The sequence below is a fragment of the Setaria italica genome, chromosome I (assembly GCF_000263155.2).
Source record: "Setaria italica strain Yugu1 chromosome I, Setaria_italica_v2.0, whole genome shotgun sequence".
Lineage (NCBI taxonomy): Eukaryota > Viridiplantae > Streptophyta > Magnoliopsida > Poales > Poaceae > Setaria > Setaria italica.
The window spans coordinates 22,105,785-22,128,258 of NC_028450.1; the positions used below are offsets into that span (position 1 = coordinate 22,105,785).

Genomic DNA, 22,474 nt, shown 5'->3' on the forward strand with positions numbered 1-22,474 from the left:
GTATTGAGTATTTGTAACGTTAAATTCAAACATGCATTTGCTTTCTAGTTGTGCCAATGTGCTGCTTGAAATCTGCGCCTGAGAAAATCTTCTGGAAATGAATAGCGTCCGATTAATAAAATTGTTGTCTGCCTCCCCCTGGCTGAACATTTTTGAACAAGCATCTCCCCCTTGCTACGTTACATTTATATGATGAGCTGTAAAACTTTGGATTACCCTGGAGAACCCCAAAATACTACAAGTACAATTTTTTTCCTCCTTTACTACAAATGTGTGTCAATACCGCTATCTCATGCATAAAAACATACTTGTGCTGCTTTCAATTCACACAAGAAAAATCTTTTTTTCCCCTATTAGTAATGATATGGCTAGTTGATTGGCAATGAGTACAATAGCAGATTGACAGGAACCTGCTCGCCCTCCCTAGGAGGCTCTGAGCTTAAGACCTATCTTCTGCTTGGTTTAATCCCTGCCGCCTAAAGCTCTTGTATAATGAGCCGGCTAACCAAATCCTAACTGATTAGGTGTCTCTAAACTGTAACTAACTAGGAGTCTATCTCTAAACCGAGCCCAACTGATTTGCCGTGCCTGGAGAGGCCGGCCCTTTTTCTCTGCGGTGGAACTTCTTGCCAAAGAAGTTTTCCACAACAAGTCATGTGCCGTATAAAGCTCGTTGCTGGCCAAAAGACCAAAAAGTATTACACAACTCATCCTCATGTACCGTCTCTTTATTGCCCAAGAAGGCAAGAATTAAGAAATCCACTACAAAAGGCTCTGTACAAGATATATACACATACTCATGGCCAGGTCCATGACTACCAATACCATACTCTTCTTGTATACCATACCTACATACCGTATTCTGCTTCACACGGATTACCAATCGTATATTTGTGTAAAAATACCTGCTGGGATCAGCAGTTCAACATCAATGCTGTAAAAATGGCTCTACCAGACCTATAAGCTCTATACTCGATCATGCACAAGGCACAGAAGCCACTACTTACCATATAATCTGTAGTTTGGACATAATCAAAAGTCATACCCCAGTTACAGCAAATACTCAGTGGGGTGAGTGGGTGACCAGTTGAGTATCGGTTATTATTTTTACACCCTTTGTCAAATCTGCGGCAGATATCTTGCTCTAAGCATGAATTTGAACCAAATTAGGGGCGTTGCAGAAACCCCCATTAGAAGTGACTGAATTTTGAATTCCCTTCATAACTTAAATTTGAGCAACCTCTCCCAGTCTCCCTATACAAGTATGCCACGGTTTGAAATGCCCCAATGCCCTGCATTGCTGCTAATGACCGTTGAGGGTTCAAGTCAGGTAACAAACACCATGGTTTAGAGGTTTCCATTACAATTCGATGGTACATGTCATCCAATGCACTGTACTGATATCAAATATTAAACACACCAGTATGTATCCTGAGCTGCTTTTTGAGCAACTATGACTGTAGCCTTCAGGTTTGGCCCCAAATCTCGGAAACAGAAATTTTAAAGGGAAATAAACGGAGGGAATTTAGCATCATAATTGAAACAAGCATTTTACTATTCTGAGACAACATGCTGCACAAGGGAGAAAACTTACACATAAATTGCTTTTGAATCTCATCAAAAGGTATGTCATTGCCATGGTACGTCTCCAGAATAGTGTATTAGCAGGGAAAACAACAAATTGAAAAAAATATGTGAATCAAGTTTTCCAGGATCAAAGAATTTTGATGCTTGAAATGCATTTGGTGGTCATCAAATGAATTGTGACGCATCATGGTCTTAGCAGGGCTACTAAAGACAAAACATATGCAATATGTTTGCATGACTATAGTCTCCTATGCAGCATGTTCAATAGGCCATTCTACACCAGCTTTAAAGACCTCTTTTTACATGACAAATCTTAATATTATTCCTGAGATGTGCAAGAGGTTCTCCAGAGAGAAACATGCTGCAAATTTATACAACTTAACAGAAGACTTACATCGGAGGCAGAGCAAAGATCGTTCGGGATCCTGATCCATCGACACAGAATGTGCTCCATTAATGGTGTAAAGCCTGATCATGGTATAGAATGCAAACTTAGTAAAATACTTGCATATGAATAAATGGTAAGCAAGCAATGATACTATGATAGGTCCCACTACAGTTCTGGCAAAGTTAAACATCCGATCGGAATACAATGATACTATGATAGGTCCCACTACAGGGCAGATTAATAGGCTGAAGGAATTTTCTGACATTACTAAGGGGTAACCTTACATACAATCGATTTGGATATATACCCATTCATCAATCAATTCTACAAACATTCATAGACTGACTGCACAAGAGCATTATACATGATACATTGATACTATGAAATACTAATTTATTGTTTGGCATTTGCTCTATAACTTTGATTGTACCTTGACAATCCTTTAAAAGGGCATGAGGTCACAAGCATTCTCTAATATTTTCTGTTTCATAAAACCCTTGGAATCATATATTGCAGTCAGCCAGGCACCATCTACGAACCTTGTTCTGCCATTTGCTAATGAAGCAGATTCAACTGCCTCTTGCCAGTATACCGAGTAACACTTCATTTTGAAGCACGAATTCATGTCCATCATAACTGCAAACTCCTGGGATGCTCTCGTTGCCACTGTCAGCTAGAATTCTCCTGTTGTTCATTTCTACCACAATGCAGCACAATCGTAAACTTCGCTAGGCCTGCACAATTATGCTGCTTCTTAGCTCAGAGGATCTGCAGCAGACCTCAGCCACGAAAAGCCATCAATGAAGGCAGCATACATGACAAAAGGCAGCTCACCCACACTTTGGCATATGCTCAAGGAATTTAGTTATGCATTCAATCAGCCTTATTTGACATAAACAATTGATTAGCATATTTGAATGTTACTTCATTTGGAGTGCAATTCTTCTTAAGCATCTCAGTAACAAGTTTCTCTGCATCTTTCCATCGCTCAGCCCTACACAAACCCTTCAATACAGAATTGTAGGAAATGGTGTCAGGCTCACAACACATGGTGCTCAACAGCTTGAGGGCATCCTCCAGACGGCCTTGTTCAGAAAAACCATTGATAAGGGCATTATATGTGAAAATATCAGGTGTAATTCCATACTTTGGCATTTGCTCATAAACTTCAATTGCACGATCAACTAATCCTTTTTGGCACAGGGAATTGATTAGTATATTGAATGTCACTTCATTTGGGGCACAATCTTTTCTAACCATATCAGCTATAAGCTCTCCAGCATCATCCCATCGTGCAGCTGCACACAAACCCTTCAATACACCATTGTAGCTAAAGATATCGGCCTTGCATGGCATGCTTCTAAATAAATCAAAGGCCACTTCATCAAGTCCTTGTTCAGAAAAGCCATTAATAAGGCTACTGTATGTGACAATATCAGGTGTACATCCGTACTTTGGCATTAGCTCAAACACTTCAATCGCATCGTTGACCAGCCCATTTTGGCATAGCGAATCAATGAGTATATTAAAGGTCATTTCAACTATAGGGCAATCCTCCTTAAACATCTTAGCTATAAGCTCTGCAGCATCACACCATCGCTCAGCTCTACATAAACCCTTCAATACAGCATTGAAGCTAATTGTGTCAGGCTTGCATAGCATGCTATTCAGTAACTTGAGGGCATCATCGACACGCTCTTGTTCAGAAAGACAGCTGATGATTGTGTTGTAACTGACAACATCTGGCTTATATCCATACTCGTGCATTTTCCCTAGAACTTCAGTTGCATACTCAACCAACCTGTTTTGGCACAAGGTATTGATCAGCGTGCTAAATGTCGCATCGTTTGGTGGGCAATCCTTCCTAACCATCTCAGCTACCAGCTCCCCAACTTCCTCCCATCGTCCAGCAATACACAAACCCTTCAATGCAGCGTTGTAACAAACTGTGTTAGGTTTGCATAACATGGTGTCAAGTAGCTTGAGCGCTTTGTTGACACGCCCATGCTCTGCAAACCCATTGACAAGGGTACTGTAGATAACAACATCAGGAGTGCATCCGTACCGGGGCATTTGCTCAAGAAGTTCCACAGCACGGTCAAGCAACCCATTTTGACAGAAAGCACGGATCTGCGTGGCGAATGTCACCTCATTTGGATGACAATTGTTCCGGATCATCTCCTCCATGAGCTCCTCAGCCTCCTCCCACTGCTTAGCACCGCACAAGCCCTTCAACACGGTGTTGTAGGTGTAGGTGTCCGGCGCCACGTGCATGGAGGCAATGAGGCGCAGTGCGTCGACGAGGCGGCCGGAGCGGCAGTATCCATCTATGAGTGCAGTGTAGGTGACGACGTTGGAGGCGCCGGAGGCTTTCGCCGTCTCGAGCACGCGCTCCGCGTCGGCGAGGCGGCCGTCACGGCAGTAACCCGCGACGAGGGTGTTGTGGGAGACGGAGTCGGCGGCGCCGGAGGCCCTCAGCACCGCGAGCACACGCTCCGCGTCCGCGAGGCGGCGACCGGCGCAGAGCTTCTTGATGAGGATGTTACAGGTGATGACGGCCGGCGGCTCCGCCACCGAGTCCGAGGCTGCGGGCATGGAGGTGGTGGAGGGCCCGCCGAGCAGCAGCCGCAGCGCGGCGTCGAGGTCGTCGAGCTCGACAAGGCGGCGGAGCGTGCGGTTGGCGGCTCCAGGCCGCGGTGCGGAGTTCGGGTTGACCCAGATGGAGCCCGCCCTGCCGCGCCGCTCGACTGGGGTCCGCCTCTGGCTCCGGCGATCTGCCCTCCGCGTTGAAGCGGCGACGGCCACGGCGAGGCGATGGATGCGGGGCTTTCTGTGCTTCGGAGATAGCTGGGGAGAGGAGATTCGGTGGGCGGCAACGGAGGCGGGTGGCGGCGCCGGCGAGGAGGAAGGGGATGCCATTCTTGGTGTGTTCATCATGCTCGGGTGCTCGTGTGTGTGTGGGCGTGTGGCTGTCGTTCTCTTGGAAGTTACTAGCTGCTGGTGGATGTTTAGTGGGGCCCCCTGTTTTTTTTAATCAAGATGTCACGGCATAGGGAATTAGAGAAATCTCGTCAATTAACTAAATCTCGTCGATTAACGATGGATATGCGAAAACGGTCCCGATATGACCAATAGTTTTTATTAATTTTATTTCGTTATCGAGATAAATAGGGGTAGTTTACAAGACAGTTTGGGCAAATCTAACTAGTGAAGTAGGGAAGTGGTTAAAAAAATTTGACTCGGTGGAAGGGACTTGGAAAAAACTCGTATCCTAATGAGTTTCTTAGCGGAGATGTAGGATTTACTTTGGGTGAATTTGAACTTCGGTGAAATAAATCCTTGTTGCTCTTCGCTAGCCTGCTCATCACTTGCTTTCATTGTTGGACTTGTGAATTTAGTTGATCTGTGTTTGTGAGGTGCAAGAACTTTGTAATATTGCTGAAAAATATTCTCAAGTTTGGTTTGGTCTCAAGCTAATTTGTAGCACATTGTTTTGGGGGTTCACTTAGCCTGAGGCTAAAAATGGAGGTTTCGTTTTTGGAAACTGGAAGTTCCGGATTTGGCAAAGGTTATTTTAATCCGTTGCATTAAGTCACGTCTATTCACCTCTCTGGGCGATATCAAAGTCCTTCAAGAGGAGGACCCGATGCGAGGCTCATCACCATGCAAGTCACGTACTGCTTGTAGTTCCACACGCGTGAAGGAAAGAGGTCAAGGGGATGTTGAGGAAGATGCAGCATACCTGAGCATGCTCAAGAGGAGCAGTGTGGGATGTTGCGCATTACTATTTTTTTAATGTTGCATTACTATTTTTTTAATGTTGCGGTTGTTTGTGAGCGATGTTGTGACTAGGATTGAGCATGTTGCAATGGGAGTTTTGAGCGGTTGCAATCTTAAATTGATTCATGGAAGTAACGTTCGATTTTGTATGATCTGGATCCATTCCTGTGTCATTTTTCAAGTCAAATTGGTCGAAGAGTGCAAAAAATTTGCAAATATGAACTATTTTTTTATATCTTGTATGTTTCAAGCATTTAATCCTAACGTTGCATATGTCACTTTTCGATGTTGCAAACAAACTTTTTTTTTTCTGCTCTCAACGGATGTATAAAACATGAGGTCATATCGGGGCAGGAATTTTCTATCTTAGTATCAAATTCATAGTCATTTTTATGTTGCAAGGGGAGATTCTGTGACGAAGCGTTTTCCACCCGACGTCAGACATCCGGACGCTAGTAGGTCGGATCGTGTTTAGATTTAGCTTGGGTTGATGTGTTAGAGAGGAAGACCAAGCAAATAAATAGTGGAGTCTCCATCTGTATTGCCGCCTCCGGGAGGGGCAGCTGCGTACTGCAGGAAGTGGCTGCCGCTGCTCCCGCCGCGCATGAGCTCTGTAGACACCTGGTGTGGGCGCCGCCGCAAGGAGCAGCCTCCATCGCTGTAGAGGGCTAGGGTTGCCGACGGGAGGGAGATGCCGAGTAGCGAGAATGGAGGCGAGGAAAGATTGGCCTCTGCTAGTCAAATATCCTCCACCGTCCCTTTCGCCTGCTGAAGTGTATTGGCGCAGCTGCTCCTGACACGCAGCCCGCAAGCTATCCCGCTCGCGGCGTCTATTGCTCACAGCTCACCTAAGGCCACCCGATGACAACCCCCAACCCCAGCTAGCTCACCCGCCTATGTGGCAACATGCCTCCGTTTGGCAACAGGGACGGGATCTTTCGCGAGCAAGCTCCAGGACGGCGGCGGGGATGGACTCCAGTGCAAAGACGGTTGCTGTGGGGTGAGCTCCGACGTGCAGACGTTGTCCGTGGGCGAGCTCCAGCTTGGACACGGAAGGGAAGGGCAAAGAGGACGTGAGAAGTCGAGAATATGTCAAGATGGAGCTCGATCGGATCATGGAAGCGGGATGAGCTCGTCGGACTTTCTTGATGGACTTGGACTTGTACTAGAATCCGAGAGAATATATTCTCTTTTGTAGCGGCTCCATCCCACCACCTTATCCAAATTCTACTTAGAACAGAGCCGTTCAATCCATTTGGATATTGAATCAGTGGGAGTCACCGTGATGTGCCCTCGTTGGCCGTGTGGCCAGGAAATGAAGTGAGAGGGGATGGAGAGGAGGGGAGGCGGGCTAATACAACATCGCACAATAGTGGTTTGTAGCCCTGATCTTAACCTTCTTGCTCTGCTTTGCTCTCTCTGCTGATCCTCACCGGGCGCTGGCGGCGGTGCTTGCACAGGCCATTGGCGAGCCCTTGGCACCATGGCCAGATCACGCCGCTCCATGTCGCCTCCCCACTCCTTTCTGCTCCAGGTGAGATGGTGCTTTGCTCTTGCACAGCTACCATTAGTGTTGGCCCATCTCCGGCAGTGGCACCGTCGGTGCGGTCCAAAGCCGCGAGCTCGAGCTCTGCTTCTACTTCGTTCTCAATAGGTTGCCAGCGGCGATAGCAGGTGGGGCTCGAGTGCGCGTAGGTGTAGACGTGCAGGGGCTGCTCCAAGGCGGCACATTAGCTAACACTGAACGTGCAGATCGAGCCGGGGCATCAGGGCGACAGCGATTATACTATTCCGTTCAGCCTCCTAGCAAAAAAGATAACAAAAACCACCCACCCATAACACTATAAGCAGCCCATAGACATTTAATTTTTTTTTTTACTCTTCTCTTTAATACCACTACGACTCTTCCCACGAAACTACCTACTTTGGACTGGTTTGCTAAACACATTGGAATCGTCTCATATGCTACTCCTAATTAGACTGGTTTTGCCAAACACATTGGAATCGTCACATGGGCTACTCCTAATCGTTACAACTGCTTTGGACCCCGCTCCTATTTACTTGTTTTGCCAAACACATTGGAATCACCTCATTCGCTACTCCTAATCGTTACAACGTGCGATACGAGGGGATTTCAATTCAAGCGGTATCCACTTTGTATAGCGCCGTTATCGGATTCCACGGTGTGCGCACGAACCAAACACCAAATAACACACACAATCAGTTCCTGACCTATGTTCTTTTTTGAAAAAGGAATTTATGTCTTACATACATTTCACTTTCGTTATGGTTTATTTGGATTTATTAGCAGTTAATCGTTAACTACCTATGTTTTTTTCCCTAAATGGAAAATGTCTTGCATACTCCTATTTTGAGCTATGGTCGGTGTCTAATCTGTATTTACATTCACTTTTCACTTTCTTTATGGTTTATTTGGATTTATTAGCAGTTAACCGTTAACCGGCTAATAGTTCATGGCTAAAATTAGCTAGCTAACTAAGTGTTTGGATCCAGCAACTAATGGATTAGCTAGTAGGTGGTTGGGACTATTAAATGTCCAGAATTCTATTGGTATTATTATAGCTACATCCAAACATGGAAAGGAGTCATCAGAATAACATTTGCATCAAGAACAGTAGCCAGAAATGTTGCAGTATTTGCATCAAAGAATTCTTGATCACAGATATGGTCATCATTTACATCAGCATCAAAGAATTCTTGATCACAGATATGTAAAAACTATTTACATGAAAAAAAATTATCCTGGTCCCTACCGTATATATGTAATAAACTGCCTCATTAACATGCTAACCACTCAATGTGTGAACCTAAAATACCTGCAAAGCAAAGAACCACAATTAAGGAAACAATTCTTTTTTTCCTTTGTGAAGCCAAACAACACACCATACTGTTAGCAGTGCAGTGATACATTTTGTGTTATTGAGAAAAGGCACTCAAGTGCGCTTACCTTCAATCTAGGAGGATGTTGCTTGTATCATACTATTAACACTTATCCATAACACAATTTTCTACATTTTTAGCATAACATAAGTTTCTTAATCTTTTAACCAAATGTCAAGTCTTGGAAACTTCGACCACTATTATTGCGAGGGGCATATGGTCTTGGTACCTTCCATCTCAATAATTCCTGAAATGTCAAGGGCAATGGTCAGGTTATTCAAACCGTGGAGCAGTAAAGCAAAAGATACTAATATACAGATACGGATTATGTGAGACTCACTAAAAATAAATTTACTTGAGAGCAAGGAAAAACATTTTACTCCCAGAATAGACTAGGCAAATAACAAACTTCATACATAGTCATGCTGTTCCATTATATGGATAACTGTGTGGTTTCAGTTTAAAAGATACAAGTTACTTTATACCTTTATTGAATTTGGACCGTAAGCTTTATAAGCTCTGTCAATCGCAGAGTAAATGATAGTTGCTTGATCCGAACCACGATTACACTTGACCAAACGAACAACTTCCTTTGAGTTTGAAGGTTTAGCTTTCAAGTACAAAATAAGCTTTGAAGGCAACGATCCTGGAGGGTCTTTTTTCCCATGGGTCATCTCCACCGTTACCAGATCATCCCATAATACATCCCAGATTACTGAGCAAGGATCCTTTGCAGGATTGAACTTACGCTGGGTCATCATTGGTAGCTGAAACCAAGCATGCAAACATGTAATAAAATTTGACTGACAAGTGAAAAACATGGCATAACAAGAGCAAAAATTGTCTTACCTGAAGCAATAGTACTCTTCTATGAGTAATTAAAAGAATCTTCCCCTTAGGAAGTACAAAATGATCCTCATAAGCATCAGTAGAAGCAAACTTCCCTCGGATTTTAAAAATGTCAATTTGACCAAGGAATGTAGCACATTCAGCTAGATGCAAGATAGCCTTCACAAGACAAAAATTGCAAAAAGTCACCAGATCAGAGAGGTTATTTCATGAGTAAATTTCATCAGCGGTCCTTAAACTTGTCCTAAATTCTCATCCCGGTCCCGGTACTCTCAAAATGCACATTGCAGTACTTAAACTTGTCCTGAGCTTTCATCCTAGTCCCGGTACTCTCGAAATGCATATAACAGTCCCTAAACTTGCCCCGTTAAGGTCCATAAACTTGTTCCGAGCTATTATCTAGGTCTATAAACTTGTGCCGAGCTCTCATCCACTAAAACTTTGAGTTGGATTTGAACTTGGTTTCAAATCCTCATGAATTTTTTATCAATTTTGAATGGGATTTGACTTGGTTTCAATTCCTCATGAATTTCGGATCGAATTTGAGTGGGATTTGAATTTTTAGGATTTGAATCTCGGGACAAGTTTAAGGACTGCTGCTGAATTTACTCTTATATCATAGTAAATTAAGGCTCTGGCCTAGAAAGAAAACTAATTACCTGGCCAGTTGCTTTATTCTCGTCATAAGGATAGAGTAAACCATCACCACCAATAGCTCGAGGGAGACGCCTACGCAGCAATTGCTCCTCAGCCATTATAGCTGATGATATTTTCATTTTTACCGCATTGGCACCTTCAGTAGTTTTTGACAAAAGATCAAGAACTCCGCTAACTGGCTGTGCAGCTGCGCCAATTATGCCCTTTCCGACTCCTTGTACAAAACCCTCAACACCGGAAGATTTTGCACCCTCGATGGGCTTTGTCAATATGCCTGTGACACCTCTGAAGATGCCTTTTGCAAGAGCACCACCTCCGTCTCTTATGACGTCACCAAAGTCTTCCACACCTTTGCTATCCTGGAGAAAACAAAGCAGCAGCATGACGATTCTTCTTACATATCCTAGTTTTGGCAAATCAAATACATCCATAAGCATAGTACAAGAAAACAAAATAGAAATGTACCTGTCTCATTCGGCTCTGAATGAATTTCTTGTCCATAGACAGCGCCGCTATACCCTTGCTCATGTTACTCAAAGCACTACTAGCATTACCAAGAATGTCAACGCCGGAAAGTAGCTGAAGAGGTTGGCTAAGAAGATCCTTTTGAATGTTAGATATAGCTGCGTTCATAAGAGCACTTTGCCGCATGCACAATTCCTCTCGGTACCTTTGAGCAATACGCACCTGTGTGTGAAAAAAAATAGACACCAGTATATAAAGGATGGACTATGTCACAGGACTAGTTTTAACAATTGTGTAGGCAAATTGTATGTTTGTACATATGGAAACTATTATACTTGTATGGATGATGAAGATACAAATAAATTCAATGGCTGTCCTACCGGCATATGCTCCATGTTTCCTAATGCAGTCATCAAGGACGACCAGAACCCAAGAACTCCCCTTGGCCTTTGGCTAGGGGACATTGCCATAGATACTCTAAATCGAATCTCAGAGATGTTCAGAAGCCTGTAACAAAAGGTTCAGTGGAATCAATATGGGGACCCAAAAAATAAAAAGGAACACCATGTGATTAGTTACCCACCCAATTTTCAGTATAGGGTCAATTGAAACAGCAGAAGGTTGACTGCTATATATCCTATCAAATTTCAGGTGTTGAATCATCTCGTGGAGGCGCCAAATGATTGGTTCATGTATGTTTACGAAAAACACACAACTCTCAGGGACCTACAAAGGATAAAAGAAAAAAAATGAAATAGCCAGGTGAATGACGCCGCAAAACCGAAAAAGTTACTCCCTCCGTCCCAAATTATAGGTCATTTTGGCTTTTCTAGATGCATAGATATTATTATGCACCTAGACATAGGGTATATCTAAGTGCACAACAAAGTCTATGAATCTAGAAAAGCCAAAAGGACCTATAATTTGGGACGGAGGGAGTACAGTTTTTTTGTGTTCTTCTTGTACAGTTTAATTACTAAAATGTTGTAAAAAAATGGGGACCATCACCTGCACACCAACATATGGATAGACACAGAAATCTAGAGAATTATTGGTCTGCACCGTCATAGAGAACTTGAAAATGTAGTCTGACTGATTCTCAATCCTTTGAGGACAGAAAAGGACAGGCATCGGAACAAATGGCAATTGATTGTCTACTTGAATCCAATGCATCCGCATTTTGAGCCTGTCATGAAAGGAGGATATTTGTGAATGGGAATTTATGAGAATTGAGAAAAAGCAGCCTAGCAAACATCCAAGAGCATATTCTCGTTACCGATTTACTCCGGAGCCCATTCCAGATGAGTATGCAAGTAATAGTTGCTGCACTGAGAGGTAAAGAACTTCCTCAGGCATATGGTCAATTACAGAAATGCCCAGCTCTGTTAGTTCCAATGTAACATGAAATTCACTATCCAGATCTGGAGATGACTGCCCATAGTCGACCTCGGATGGCTGAAAGATTGGTGATAATATCCTTTCAGTTATCTGTCCCCGATTTCTGTTATCGGGTAGCCAATCACTAATTTGAGCAACATGCAATTTCCCCTCCTTCAAAACAGTGACACGCAAAGCCTTCTTAAGAGCACTTGAATTCGTTAGTGGCTGATGATCCATAACAACATCAATGTCATATGTCATGGAGTTTATAGGGTCAGTTCCATCAACCAATACTTCCAATAGACGCCTTCTGCTGAGATCTTCCCAGAAGAAAGAAGCTGATGAATTTGGAGGAAGACTACGCCACGAGTAATCGTCACCACCAACCTGCCGAAACCGTATAGGCAAGAACATGGAACGATTCTCCACCCTGCTTACAAAATTTTTATTTCTCTTAATTAAGCGCAACAAGTTTTGATGTGAAGTTGACGTGAATAGCTGAGTAGTACCTGTATGGACTGGACCAGCAATCAAGCTGAAATATAACTTCATAGCGTGAGCTTTTTGCTCCGCTTCTAACATTTACCCTCACAAAAGCTTGATCATTTCCTGTAACACTGTTCATCAGCACACACATAACTCCATTAGCATTGATGCTAAAAGGTGTACTCCATTTGTATCCCTCCAGCCGCAACTGCAAGCATAACTAAGATCAAAAAAGGTGGAGTAATAACATTAACAAGTAGGCAAATAACTGCCAGTTCAAGCTAATAACCTTTAAAAGTTCACTTCCAAATTCTGACCGCCATTGAAATACTTTTGGAGGTTCATATGGCTGTAAGAGCTCCTCAGTCTCGTCATGATACTCAGATAGAAAAATACTTCTCCCAATTCTATTTATTAATAGTGCTCGTGGCAGAAAATTTACCACCTGCATTATCAGCTAACAATTTTCAGAAATGTTCAAAGCATGTAGTGAAATATTCTTTTTTTTCCCCTCGAACACGCAGGAGAGCTGCGTATCATTGCATTAAAAGGAGAAGAAAGAGTGACACACTTGTTTGAATATAGTGAACTATTCAAACAACACCCTATAACAAAACTTCTTATGTAGATATAGAATCAACAATACATATCAAACAAGGTTCCAATAACCAAAAAGAAAGCAAATCTATTTCAAAACAAGAGTATAAAAAATCCATTCATGTTTTGGAAATTAAGTCGCCTTTCATTCTATCACCTATGCCATTAATAGAACCAGAATGGACAGTCAAACTGTTTGCCTTAGTTTTACATAATAAAACAATAATAATACTTAAGAATAAAGTTGATCAGAAAATATATGTCTGAGCTTAAAGACTTTCCACTTGGCTCTGAGAAGTTGGAATCTAGTGAAAGAACCTGGACTATGAACTTTCAGAAAAATGTAGACTTATATTGCAAATTCATATCACAAATCAATCACTCATAGGCAATGCCATAGATGAATGGGAGTCGACACTGAAATCACTTTCCAAGGAATTGCCAGCATTTGTACTTATAAATTACCAAATGGGTAAAAAATTCAAAATCCTTAGCAGAATCATCTTTATGTCTAATATCTCACATATATAGCATAAATTATGCGAAATCGAAACAAAATACTAACACATTTACATCTGACGAGTTCATCAAAATGATATGCACTTGGTGCACAGAACATTTGGTTGTGACTAAATTGTATAGCCAATTAACATGAATTACTCCCTCCGTACCAAATTATAGGCTGGCACACAGCTTTTGAATGTACCTAAATATACGCTATGTCTAGATACATAGTAAAAGCCAAAATGACCTATAATTTGGAACGGAGGGAGTAACAAACTACAAACATCCAAAAAATTTGGGAATATAAAGACTCATACCTTAGTTCTATCCGAAGTCATCTTCAATTGAGCTGAGAACCAGTAATATGATCCATCGGAAGCAAATGCTTTGAGATCAACATGCTCCTGAAGATGAATGATGCCATATATATGAATTAATGCTTCACGAAGATAAGCAATAGATCAAACGCATACATTACACAAAATATACCTTGTTCTCAAGCTCAAAAAGAGACACTCCTATACTGTACTGAGTGCAACTACCAACAGCCACAGATATTGCAACTCTAGCTGGGCTGAAATTGTTATCTCTTGACTCAGAGCGCATACCAGAAGACCGGTTCAAGTAATCTTGAGGCGATAGCATCACATAGTTTGTGCTACAATCTTCAATAACTTCAAGTACTTGCATATTTCTGGACATTGTGCCTCGTCTGACAAGGGACTTTGAGGAATATTTGAGGGAAAATTTTGAAGACTTAGCCACTCTACTTAGCGAGTCTGGTCTAAGTGAGTCTGCATCTGAGCTTTCTGTGGTTTCCCCTTCCACAATGCGATATGATAGTGGAATTGAAGAATGGTTTTTTATCCAGTAAGGAACAAATAATCTCAGTGTCTTTGGTGCAGCATCACTTGCTCCTAGGTCATGCTCAACACTAACACGTAGTCTCCTAATGTTCACAAAAATAAGTGAAATTAAAAGAATATAACAAAAGAATCAAAAGCATAATTCATCCAACATTATCAAATAAAGCTCAGCGCCAGATGCACATGAAAAATGTGGTATTCAGTAGTAGCACGTAGCAACCATGAGCTTGCATTTTCTGCACAGCCTAGGTAGCCATTGTAGAATTTTTAGCTTACAAATCCAACGAAAACAATACAGATTAACTTTGTGTAGCCAATTACAGATTGAAATAAAAAGGATACAGCAACTTTTATGCTCCAGTATCGAGCAGTGGCTGTGAGTAAACAAGATGAAGGGAATTATTTAATGACAGCAGTGCAAATGAGTTTCCTTGAGAGCTTCACATTGTCGGCATCTGCCAGCATGCATCATGCATATGTCAAGGCAAGCCCCTATACAGATCTCAAACTATTTTGTTGAACCATAATAACTGGATAAGTGTATACATATTAGGTGATGTCTATGTGATGATCTGGTAGCTCCATAGTTGCTACACATTTCCTTCACTGATATATTATTGTTACCAGTTACCTTACTCTTGGTTTGTAAATTTTTGTTGCTGAATATGAGTAGTGAAGATTGGCTCAGGTATCAGGTTAGTGGCACACATTGATATGCCATGAGCACACAGTCCAAAATGCTAACACCTACATGCAATTTACTCAACCTAAATATTGCAGTTTTGTTGTGAAAATAGTGAAATAAATGAAACACAATACTGTCAGTCTAAAAAACTGAAAGTGATACTACTATTCATGCAAAACACAAGATTATGAATTCAAGGAAAAAAAGGACACAGGATTGTCACAAAAGCTTCCAAACCTTTGGCTTTGTTTCTGAACCATCCAGAAAGAAGAAACGTGTTCCAAGGACAACAAATCCATTATCAATACAGCATCCTGAAAGAAAAAAGAACCAAAATATTATTTTTTTGAGCGAAATACAGTAGGGAAATCCCTACTGTGGTATTTATTATATAGATAAAAAAGACAGGTTAAAAAAAGGAAAAAAAAAGAAAAACTAGAAAGAGAAACTTCACAGAAGGCTGTTTAGCCAAAATGTTAGTGCTTGAGTTGTGGCTGTTATTGAAATTTAGTCACGGACGCGTTCTCTAGACTAAAATTGATCGTGTAAGGGTGTTTGTGGATGTACTTGGGGTCTCTACCCCTTCTCTTCTTTATAATAAAGGTATGCAGATCTCCTGCATGTTGAGAAAAAAAAGGCCACATATTTACCCTTCGTTTCGAGACGTTTGAGACCCTTGCCTTTTTTTCCTCAAACATGCAGGAGAGCTGCATATCATTGTATTATCAAAACGTGAGGGAGTATACCCTTAGTCACATTTGCAAGATTGGGAAATCACTTGTTCTGTAGATCCTAGAATGCATGAACTCTAGGTAAACTATAATACCTTGAACCATTAAGTTGACATCTAACATGTTCCGCAAAAAATAGATACAATACCTTTTCTAAAATCCAACCATTTTGGAGAAATAATGTGAGGTAAATAGGTTTCCGTATATCTGCTGAATAGATAAATACACTTCCACCTGATGCGACCATACCATGCTGCCTTTCAACCATATTACCTTTAGTGGAAACCTCCCAAATAGCATATTCAGCTTGATACGGAAGCTTATTTTCAAGTCTAAGAATTGAATTGAAAGAAATTCTCCAATCATAGACAGGCACGTTCAAATCTGTATGAACAACAGAAGCATCGATTCCCACACTAAACCAGAAATATCTTTCATTGCCAACAGGAGGATGGCAATACGAAAGCACATCTTTTTTCTCAAGTTCAGCAAGCTTAAGAAAGGAATCCCGTGATGGTACTGCTGATTGTTTTAAGGTGCTTGTCCTAGAAAGTGAAGACTGCTGCTGCTGCAGCTTAGGTAGGCTCTCAGAACCTAGTGAACAAACCTGGCTCCAGCTGTACGATTCCTCTAATTTTTCAGAATACGGACGGACTTGCAAGCACAGATCCATATCCTTAATCATCGCTGTCCAAGGCAATGCAGTAGATGAATGAGGACTGACAGTAGCAAGTATTTTTCTAGGAATTTCCGCAACCTGTTCTTGCAGCTTCTGTCTCGAACGTACCCAACGCCTTCTCCTCACAAAGTCATGAGGTGATTTAGAAGATCGCCAGGAAGATGACGGCCAATTCAAGTTTTGAAAATCAGCACTATATGCCCATCCATCATTATCTACAAAATTTGACTTTTCAATTTTCCATGGTGAGGTCCATCTCCAACCCGATGGAAGATCAGTCTCAAAAAATACCTTCACAACAGGTTTCATAAATTCTGTTAGGAGCTAATAGATTATTATATATTAAGTCACATGATATAAGCCAAAAGAACCATTGTACTTATTTTCTTAATTCTAGGAAAAAGTGATTCTATTTGTCAACATATCTAAAAAGTACCTTTGATGAGTACGAGCAGTCCCTTGTGCTCCATTGCTTTAAGTCGTTTCGATGATCATTAGAAGGGTTAGGTCCCCACCCCATAATTGGTCGGTACCACTGATTTTCAAATACTTCATCAATAGCATTGGTGGAACTCACTGATCTAGTATTCAACACAGAGCTATTAAGCATGTTTACAGGACATATAGATACTTCAAGTTTTATGTCAGCATCATTTACAATAACCGCAAGACCTCTCAATGTTGCATGTTTCCTTCCATTCCTCATGCTGACCTCAAATGCAAAATGATTATTGTTAAGCGATTTTGGAAGGATTGTCACAGGCAAAGCTGCAGTAAAACTTTCCCATGGACCATCTGGGCTGAGTCCTATCCAGAAGTCACTCTCTGCATTGCTCATGCTGTCTTTCAAGGTCTGGAAGTTTGAATGAGTAGATCGTTCTACATAACAGCTTGAGAGTACTAAAACACCACAGTTTTTCCTGTCTTCAAAACTAGGCACCTGACCCTACAAGTGGAAAATATGCTTTTCATCTCAGTATGGGATGAACAGCAGAGTCAATAAAAATGCAACATGAATTTCATATGCTATCTTAACAGATGAGCAAGACCTAGAAAACACAAAGTGTTACCTTCTTTGTAAGAGGACATGTTAGTACTCGTTTAACATCAGAAGATTGCTGAAGGATCCTCATAGAAGGAGCTCGTTTCAACGTTGTTGCTCCTCGTCCAATTGGAATTGACAAGGACCCAATTACTTCGCCTTCCAAAACAAATAAAGAAGTTTACAAATCATAGAGTCAAAAAGGTTACGGAACATTCTACTTTATTTATCAAGTGGAAACCTAAAACTATGAAATGCCCTGCATATAAGCTCTTGTCCTTTCCAAGAAAAACTTTTTTTTTTCTGAAACACACAGTTAAGCTGCGTATCATTTGTTTAATAGATTAAGGAGCAAACCAAGTACAAGATCTTGCCTGCAAGGGGAAGACCACCCAGCAATTCCCCGCAAAAACTGGCAATCAAAGGCCTTATAATATGATTTTTCAACTATATGAATAAGTTAGCAGAAACATTCAAATATAAAGTATTCTTGTGCAGCACCGTAGCTGTCCATGCGGGATCCACCAGCGTGGTATAAGTTGTAAACTAGAGAGGATTACTAGTTAAGGCTAGTTCCCTTGTAGAAATATTCCATGCAACAGATAAGTTTCCACGTTCGAATATTGTTGACTAGGGCCTACGGCTGGCTGTCAACAGTGATTCCTTCTTCATGTAGGTAAATAATTACTTCATGTAGACTCTGTACTTCTGGTCGCCTTTTCTTGCTTCTAGTGCAGCCTTAGTTTTGTTCCTGCTAGGGTGTGTGAGTTTGTGGGTGTGTGTTTTTGTACCTGGGTAGGGGCTACCCAAACCCTTTTATTTTCTCCTACATTAATGAAATGACACGCAGCTCTCCTGCGTAGTTCGAGAGAAAAAAATTACTCCATCCTTTTCCTATTATTCTATCATTTCAACCTAGGTTTTAACTTCCCTTCCAATACCTTCCAAGTACCCTGGCAGAAATGATTACAAAAAGCTCTCATGAACGCTTATTCTTCCAGCATACAGGAAATAAAACATAAGGTACTTAAAAGATATCCATAACCCTGAACCGGTATTATCTCGGATCTCAAGCCTCAGTTTGTCTATGAGGAGCTCACATAATATAAGCATCAAACAGTCCTTGATATAAGGTTTGGTGACTTTGGTCTAGAATGGCTAGTTATTAAGGAAAAATGGCAACAACAAACATTGCAAATCTTATAATACATATATAAAGGCACTAAAGTGGAATAAACGTTCCATTTTAACATAGTAACAAACAGCAAAACATAAACGTGCCACTTGAATCTGCACTGGGATTTGACAGGACATGTGATGGATGATAAATTCCACTGATCCAAATAAAAAACTCAAGACAACTAGTGAAATACTGATTTAAAGCTATAGCATTGGAAGTTACCTTTCCCAGTTTTTGATGCAAGATTTGTCACCTCAATCTCTAAATTAGCTGATGCCTGCAAAGTATCTTGTTAGGCTTATTGCAATTACTATAAGGTAATAGCTAGATTATGGGCTAACCCTAGAGGGTAGCTATGTAGATGTCTTACATGGGCCTATTGGGCCCTAATACACATAGTACACCAACACTCCCCCGCAGTCTGAACTACCGACGCAGCGGAGTTGCAGACTGGACATGAAAAGAAAGGCACACACACAAGCCCCCCCAAGACGCAACTAGCCACAGGTGATGTTGAGGCTGGAGCGAAACTCGGTGAAGGCGGGTGACGAGAGGCCCTTGGTGAAGATGTCAGCAAACTGAGAGGTGGTCGGGACGTGGAGGACCCGAACATCGCCGATGGCGACCCGATCCCGGACGAAGTGAAGGTCAATCTCCACATGCTTGGTCCGCTGGTGCTGAACAGGGTTGGTGGAGAGGTACACCGCACTGACGTTGTCGCAGTAGACAAGAGTGCTCCGGGAAGAAGGAGTGTGGAGCTCGACAAGGAGCTGCCGAAGCCAGGATGCCTCAGCCACGCCGTTAGCGACAGCGCGGTACTCCGCCTCGGCACTGGAGCGGGAGACCACCGGCTGACGCTTGGACGACCAGGACACCAGGTTGCCGCCCAAAAAGACGGCGTAGCCGGAGGTAGAGCGCCTAGTGTCCGGACACCCGGCCCAGTCAGCGTCGGTGTAGACAACAAGCTCAGTGGAGGGAGACCGGTGAAGGAGGCCGTAGTCCACAGTGCCCCGGAGGTAACGGAGTAAGCGCTTCAGAGCAGTGAGATGGGGCTCTCGGGGATCATGCATGTGAAGGCAAATCTGCTGAACTGCATAAGTGATATCTGGCCTGGTGAAGGTGAGGTACTGAAGGGCCCCAGCCAGACTCCGGTATGCAGTAGCATCTGTCACAGGAGTGCCGGCGGCCTCTGACAACTTGGCCTGAGTATCAACTGGAGTGGAGCAGGGCTTGCAGTCAGTCATCCCAGCTCGCTCCAGGATATCAAGAGTATACTGCCGCTGGTGAAGAAAGAGGCCGGCCTGACGAGGCTCAACAGTGACCCCAAGAAAATGATGGAGCACACCCAGATCCTTCATAGCGAACTCCTGCTGAAGCGAGGTGATGATCCGCCGTAGGAGGGACGGACTGGAGGCAGTGAGGACAATGTCATCAACATAGAGCAGTAGATAAGCAGTCTCAGCTCCATGGTGATAAATGAACAGCGAAGTATCGGACTTGGCCTCCACAAAGCCCAGCGTCAGGAGGTAGGCAGCAAACCTCGAATACCAAGCTCGAGGGGCCTGCTTGAGGCCATAAAGTGACTTGTTGAGCCGGCAAACCATATCAGGCCGAGAAGAGTCAACAAACCCCGCTGGCTGGCTGCAGTAAACAGTCTCAGTCAGAGTGCCGTGCAGGAAGGCGTTCTTGACGTCGAGCTGATGCACGGGCCAGGAGCGGGAGAGAGCCAGTGAGAGAACAGTCCGGACAGTAGCTGGCTTGACCACCGGACTGAACGTCTCGTCGTAGTCGACACCAGGGCGCTGAGTGAAACCCCGGAGAACCCAGCGAGCCTTGTACCGCTCAAGAGTACCATCAGCCCGCCGCTTGTGAGTCCAGATCCACTTGCCGGTGACGACGTTGGAGCCAGGCGGACGGGGCACCAGATCCCAAGTCTGGTTGGCGAGGAGCGCCGCGTACTCCTCTTCCATCGCGCGGCGCCAGTGAGGATCCGACAGGGCGCCGCGGACGGAGGAGGGTACAGGAGAAAACTGCGGCGCGCCGGGCATCGCTGAAAGAGCCCGGGGCTGCAGGGTACCAGCCGCAAGTCGCGTCACCATAGGGTGAACGTGACTCGGGTGTCGGTGTAGGAGAGGCGGATGGTACACCGTCGGCGCGACACGGGCAGTCGGGGCCGGTGGAGGTGGTGTAGGCGTCGCCGGTGGAGAAGAGTCCACCGGCGATGACTGAGGCGGCGACGGCGGTGGCGGGGCCGGCTGCAGGTCCAGTGGAGCCGGCCGCGCCCGGCGCTGGTAGACGCGGACGGGCTGCGCAAACCGGACAGCAGGTGCTGCGGGCGGTGCCACCGGTCCCGCGCAGGGCGAAGGGGAAGAAGCAGCACCAGAGGCCGGCACCGTCGAACCCGTGCTGGGCGCAGGGTCAGGGACAGTACCGGTGGACGTCGAGCCCGAGGAGAACCACGGTGGAGCAGTACCTGCAGGACAGAACGGTAGCGGTGGCTGGTCCACCGGGTCAGTGGGAAACAGGGAGGAGAGATCAGGGTCGGAGGTGGAAGAAGGTGGGGTGGTGGTGGAGTAAGGGAAGACGGACTCGTCAAACACCACGTGGCGAGAGATGAGGACCCGCCGAGAAGAGAGGTCAAAGCAACGGTACCCCTTGTGATCCGGGGAGTACCCGAGGAAGACACACTGAGTCGAACGGGGAGCCAGCTTATGAGGAGCGGTGGCTGCGGTGTTAGGATAACACGCACACCCGAAGACCCGAAGGTGATCGTAACGGGGGGAGGTACCGAAGAGAGCGTGGTGTGGAGTGGGAGCGGGGCAGGCAACAGAAGGTAGGCGGTTAAGGAGATAGGTGGAGGTGTGAAGACTCTCAGCCCAAAAAGGGGCAGGGAGAGAAGACTGGAACAGAAGAGAGCGCATGGTGTCGTTCGTGGTACGAATCATGCGTTCAGCCTTACCGTTCTGGGAGGAGGTATAGGGACACGACATGCGTAAGTGCACGCCGTGAGAGAGGAAGAAGGCACGTGAGGTGGTGTTATCAAACTCGCGGCCGTTGTCACACTGGACGGCCTTGATGGTGAGACCGAACTGAGTGGACACCCAAGCGAAGAAGTGGAGAAGTGTGGGAAAAGTATCAGACTTGGCACGCAAGGGAAAAGTCCAAGAATAATGAGAGAAATCATCAACCACAATAAGATAGTACTTGTAGCCAGAAATGCTTAGAACAGGAGATGTCCATAGATCGCAATGTACAAGGTCGAATACATGGGTCGCATGTGAAGAAGAGGTAGGAAAAGGAAGTCGAACATGACGGCCCAGTTGGCACGCCTGACACAGGTGCTCATCAGGAGCCCGAGTACGTGGTATATCGGAATTATGACTAAGCTGTGTCAGGACAGCACGGCCAGGATGACCAAGACGCCGGTGCCATGTAGTGGAAGAAGCTGTGGTAGCAAAAGCGGCTGAAGAAGCGGAGGGCGAAGCGGAAGAAGTGGACGCAGGAAATCGGAGGGAGTAAAGGGGCCCGGTGCTGTCACAGCGGAGAAGAGGTCGCCGGGTAGCCACATCCTTCACAGTAAGACCAGAAGAGTCAAATTCAACAGAACAGGAATGTCAGTGGTAAAACGGGCGATAGAAAGAAGGTTGTGACCATGGAGGGAGCAACAAGGATCATCAGAAACTCGAAAAGAACCGGG

The 22,474-nt window shown here is 44.0% G+C and overlaps 2 protein-coding genes across 9 annotated transcripts in view; both read right to left on the bottom strand.

Annotated features, from left to right (window-relative positions):
* Positions 1 to 655: 655 nt before the first annotated feature.
* On the bottom strand, positions 656 to 5,550 carry LOC101778688 (pentatricopeptide repeat-containing protein At1g09900). 7 transcript variants are annotated; one of them, XM_022825378.1, is made up of 4 exons: positions 2,406 to 5,550; positions 1,595 to 2,055; positions 1,421 to 1,484; positions 656 to 1,300 (listed from the first exon to the last, which is right to left on the bottom strand). In XM_022825378.1, exon 1 carries the CDS (start codon positions 4,910 to 4,912, stop codon positions 2,849 to 2,851), a length of 2,064 nt encoding a protein of 687 aa, XP_022681113.1. In that variant the 5' UTR covers positions 4,913 to 5,550; the 3' UTR covers positions 656 to 1,300; positions 1,421 to 1,484; positions 1,595 to 2,055; positions 2,406 to 2,848. The 7 variants fall into 7 exon arrangements, with proteins under 7 accessions (XP_022681113.1, XP_022681117.1, XP_004952482.1 ...); XM_022825382.1 differs by lacking the exon at positions 1,421 to 1,484 and having other exon boundaries at positions 1,982 to 2,055; positions 2,515 to 5,550; XM_004952425.3 differs by lacking the exon at positions 1,421 to 1,484 and having other exon boundaries at positions 1,982 to 2,055.
* A 2,814-nt stretch (positions 5,551 to 8,364) lies between these two features.
* The window catches only part of LOC101780568, a 50,343-nt gene continuing 36,233 nt past the window's right edge, over positions 8,365 to 22,474 (bottom strand). For both annotated transcript variants that reach the window (XM_004952427.4, XM_022826324.1), the window contains 19 exons: positions 19,000 to 19,054; positions 17,626 to 17,756; positions 16,992 to 17,501; positions 16,025 to 16,846; positions 15,383 to 15,459; positions 14,084 to 14,543; positions 13,912 to 13,998; positions 12,783 to 12,938; positions 12,517 to 12,701; positions 11,904 to 12,437; positions 11,636 to 11,813; positions 11,211 to 11,353; positions 11,008 to 11,134; positions 10,628 to 10,849; positions 10,165 to 10,521; positions 9,506 to 9,664; positions 9,142 to 9,423; positions 8,724 to 8,903; positions 8,365 to 8,592 (listed from right to left, as the gene is read on the bottom strand). In XM_004952427.4, coding sequence (XP_004952484.1) covers positions 8,820 to 8,903; positions 9,142 to 9,423; positions 9,506 to 9,664; positions 10,165 to 10,521; positions 10,628 to 10,849; positions 11,008 to 11,134; positions 11,211 to 11,353; positions 11,636 to 11,813; positions 11,904 to 12,437; positions 12,517 to 12,701; positions 12,783 to 12,938; positions 13,912 to 13,998; positions 14,084 to 14,543; positions 15,383 to 15,459; positions 16,025 to 16,846; positions 16,992 to 17,501; positions 17,626 to 17,756; positions 19,000 to 19,054 — 4,569 coding nt within the window. In that variant the 3' untranslated portion in view covers positions 8,365 to 8,592; positions 8,724 to 8,819. The remainder of the gene's footprint in view (positions 8,593 to 8,723; positions 8,904 to 9,141; positions 9,424 to 9,505; positions 9,665 to 10,164; positions 10,522 to 10,627; positions 10,850 to 11,007; positions 11,135 to 11,210; positions 11,354 to 11,635; positions 11,814 to 11,903; positions 12,438 to 12,516; positions 12,702 to 12,782; positions 12,939 to 13,911; positions 13,999 to 14,083; positions 14,544 to 15,382; positions 15,460 to 16,024; positions 16,847 to 16,991; positions 17,502 to 17,625; positions 17,757 to 18,999; positions 19,055 to 22,474) is intronic.

Bases quoted from the DNA above. Each gene is read 5' to 3' on its own strand.
- LOC101778688 (XM_022825382.1), bottom strand. From the start codon at position 4,912: ATGATGAACACACCAAGAATGGCATCCCCTTCCTCCTCGCCGGCGCCG.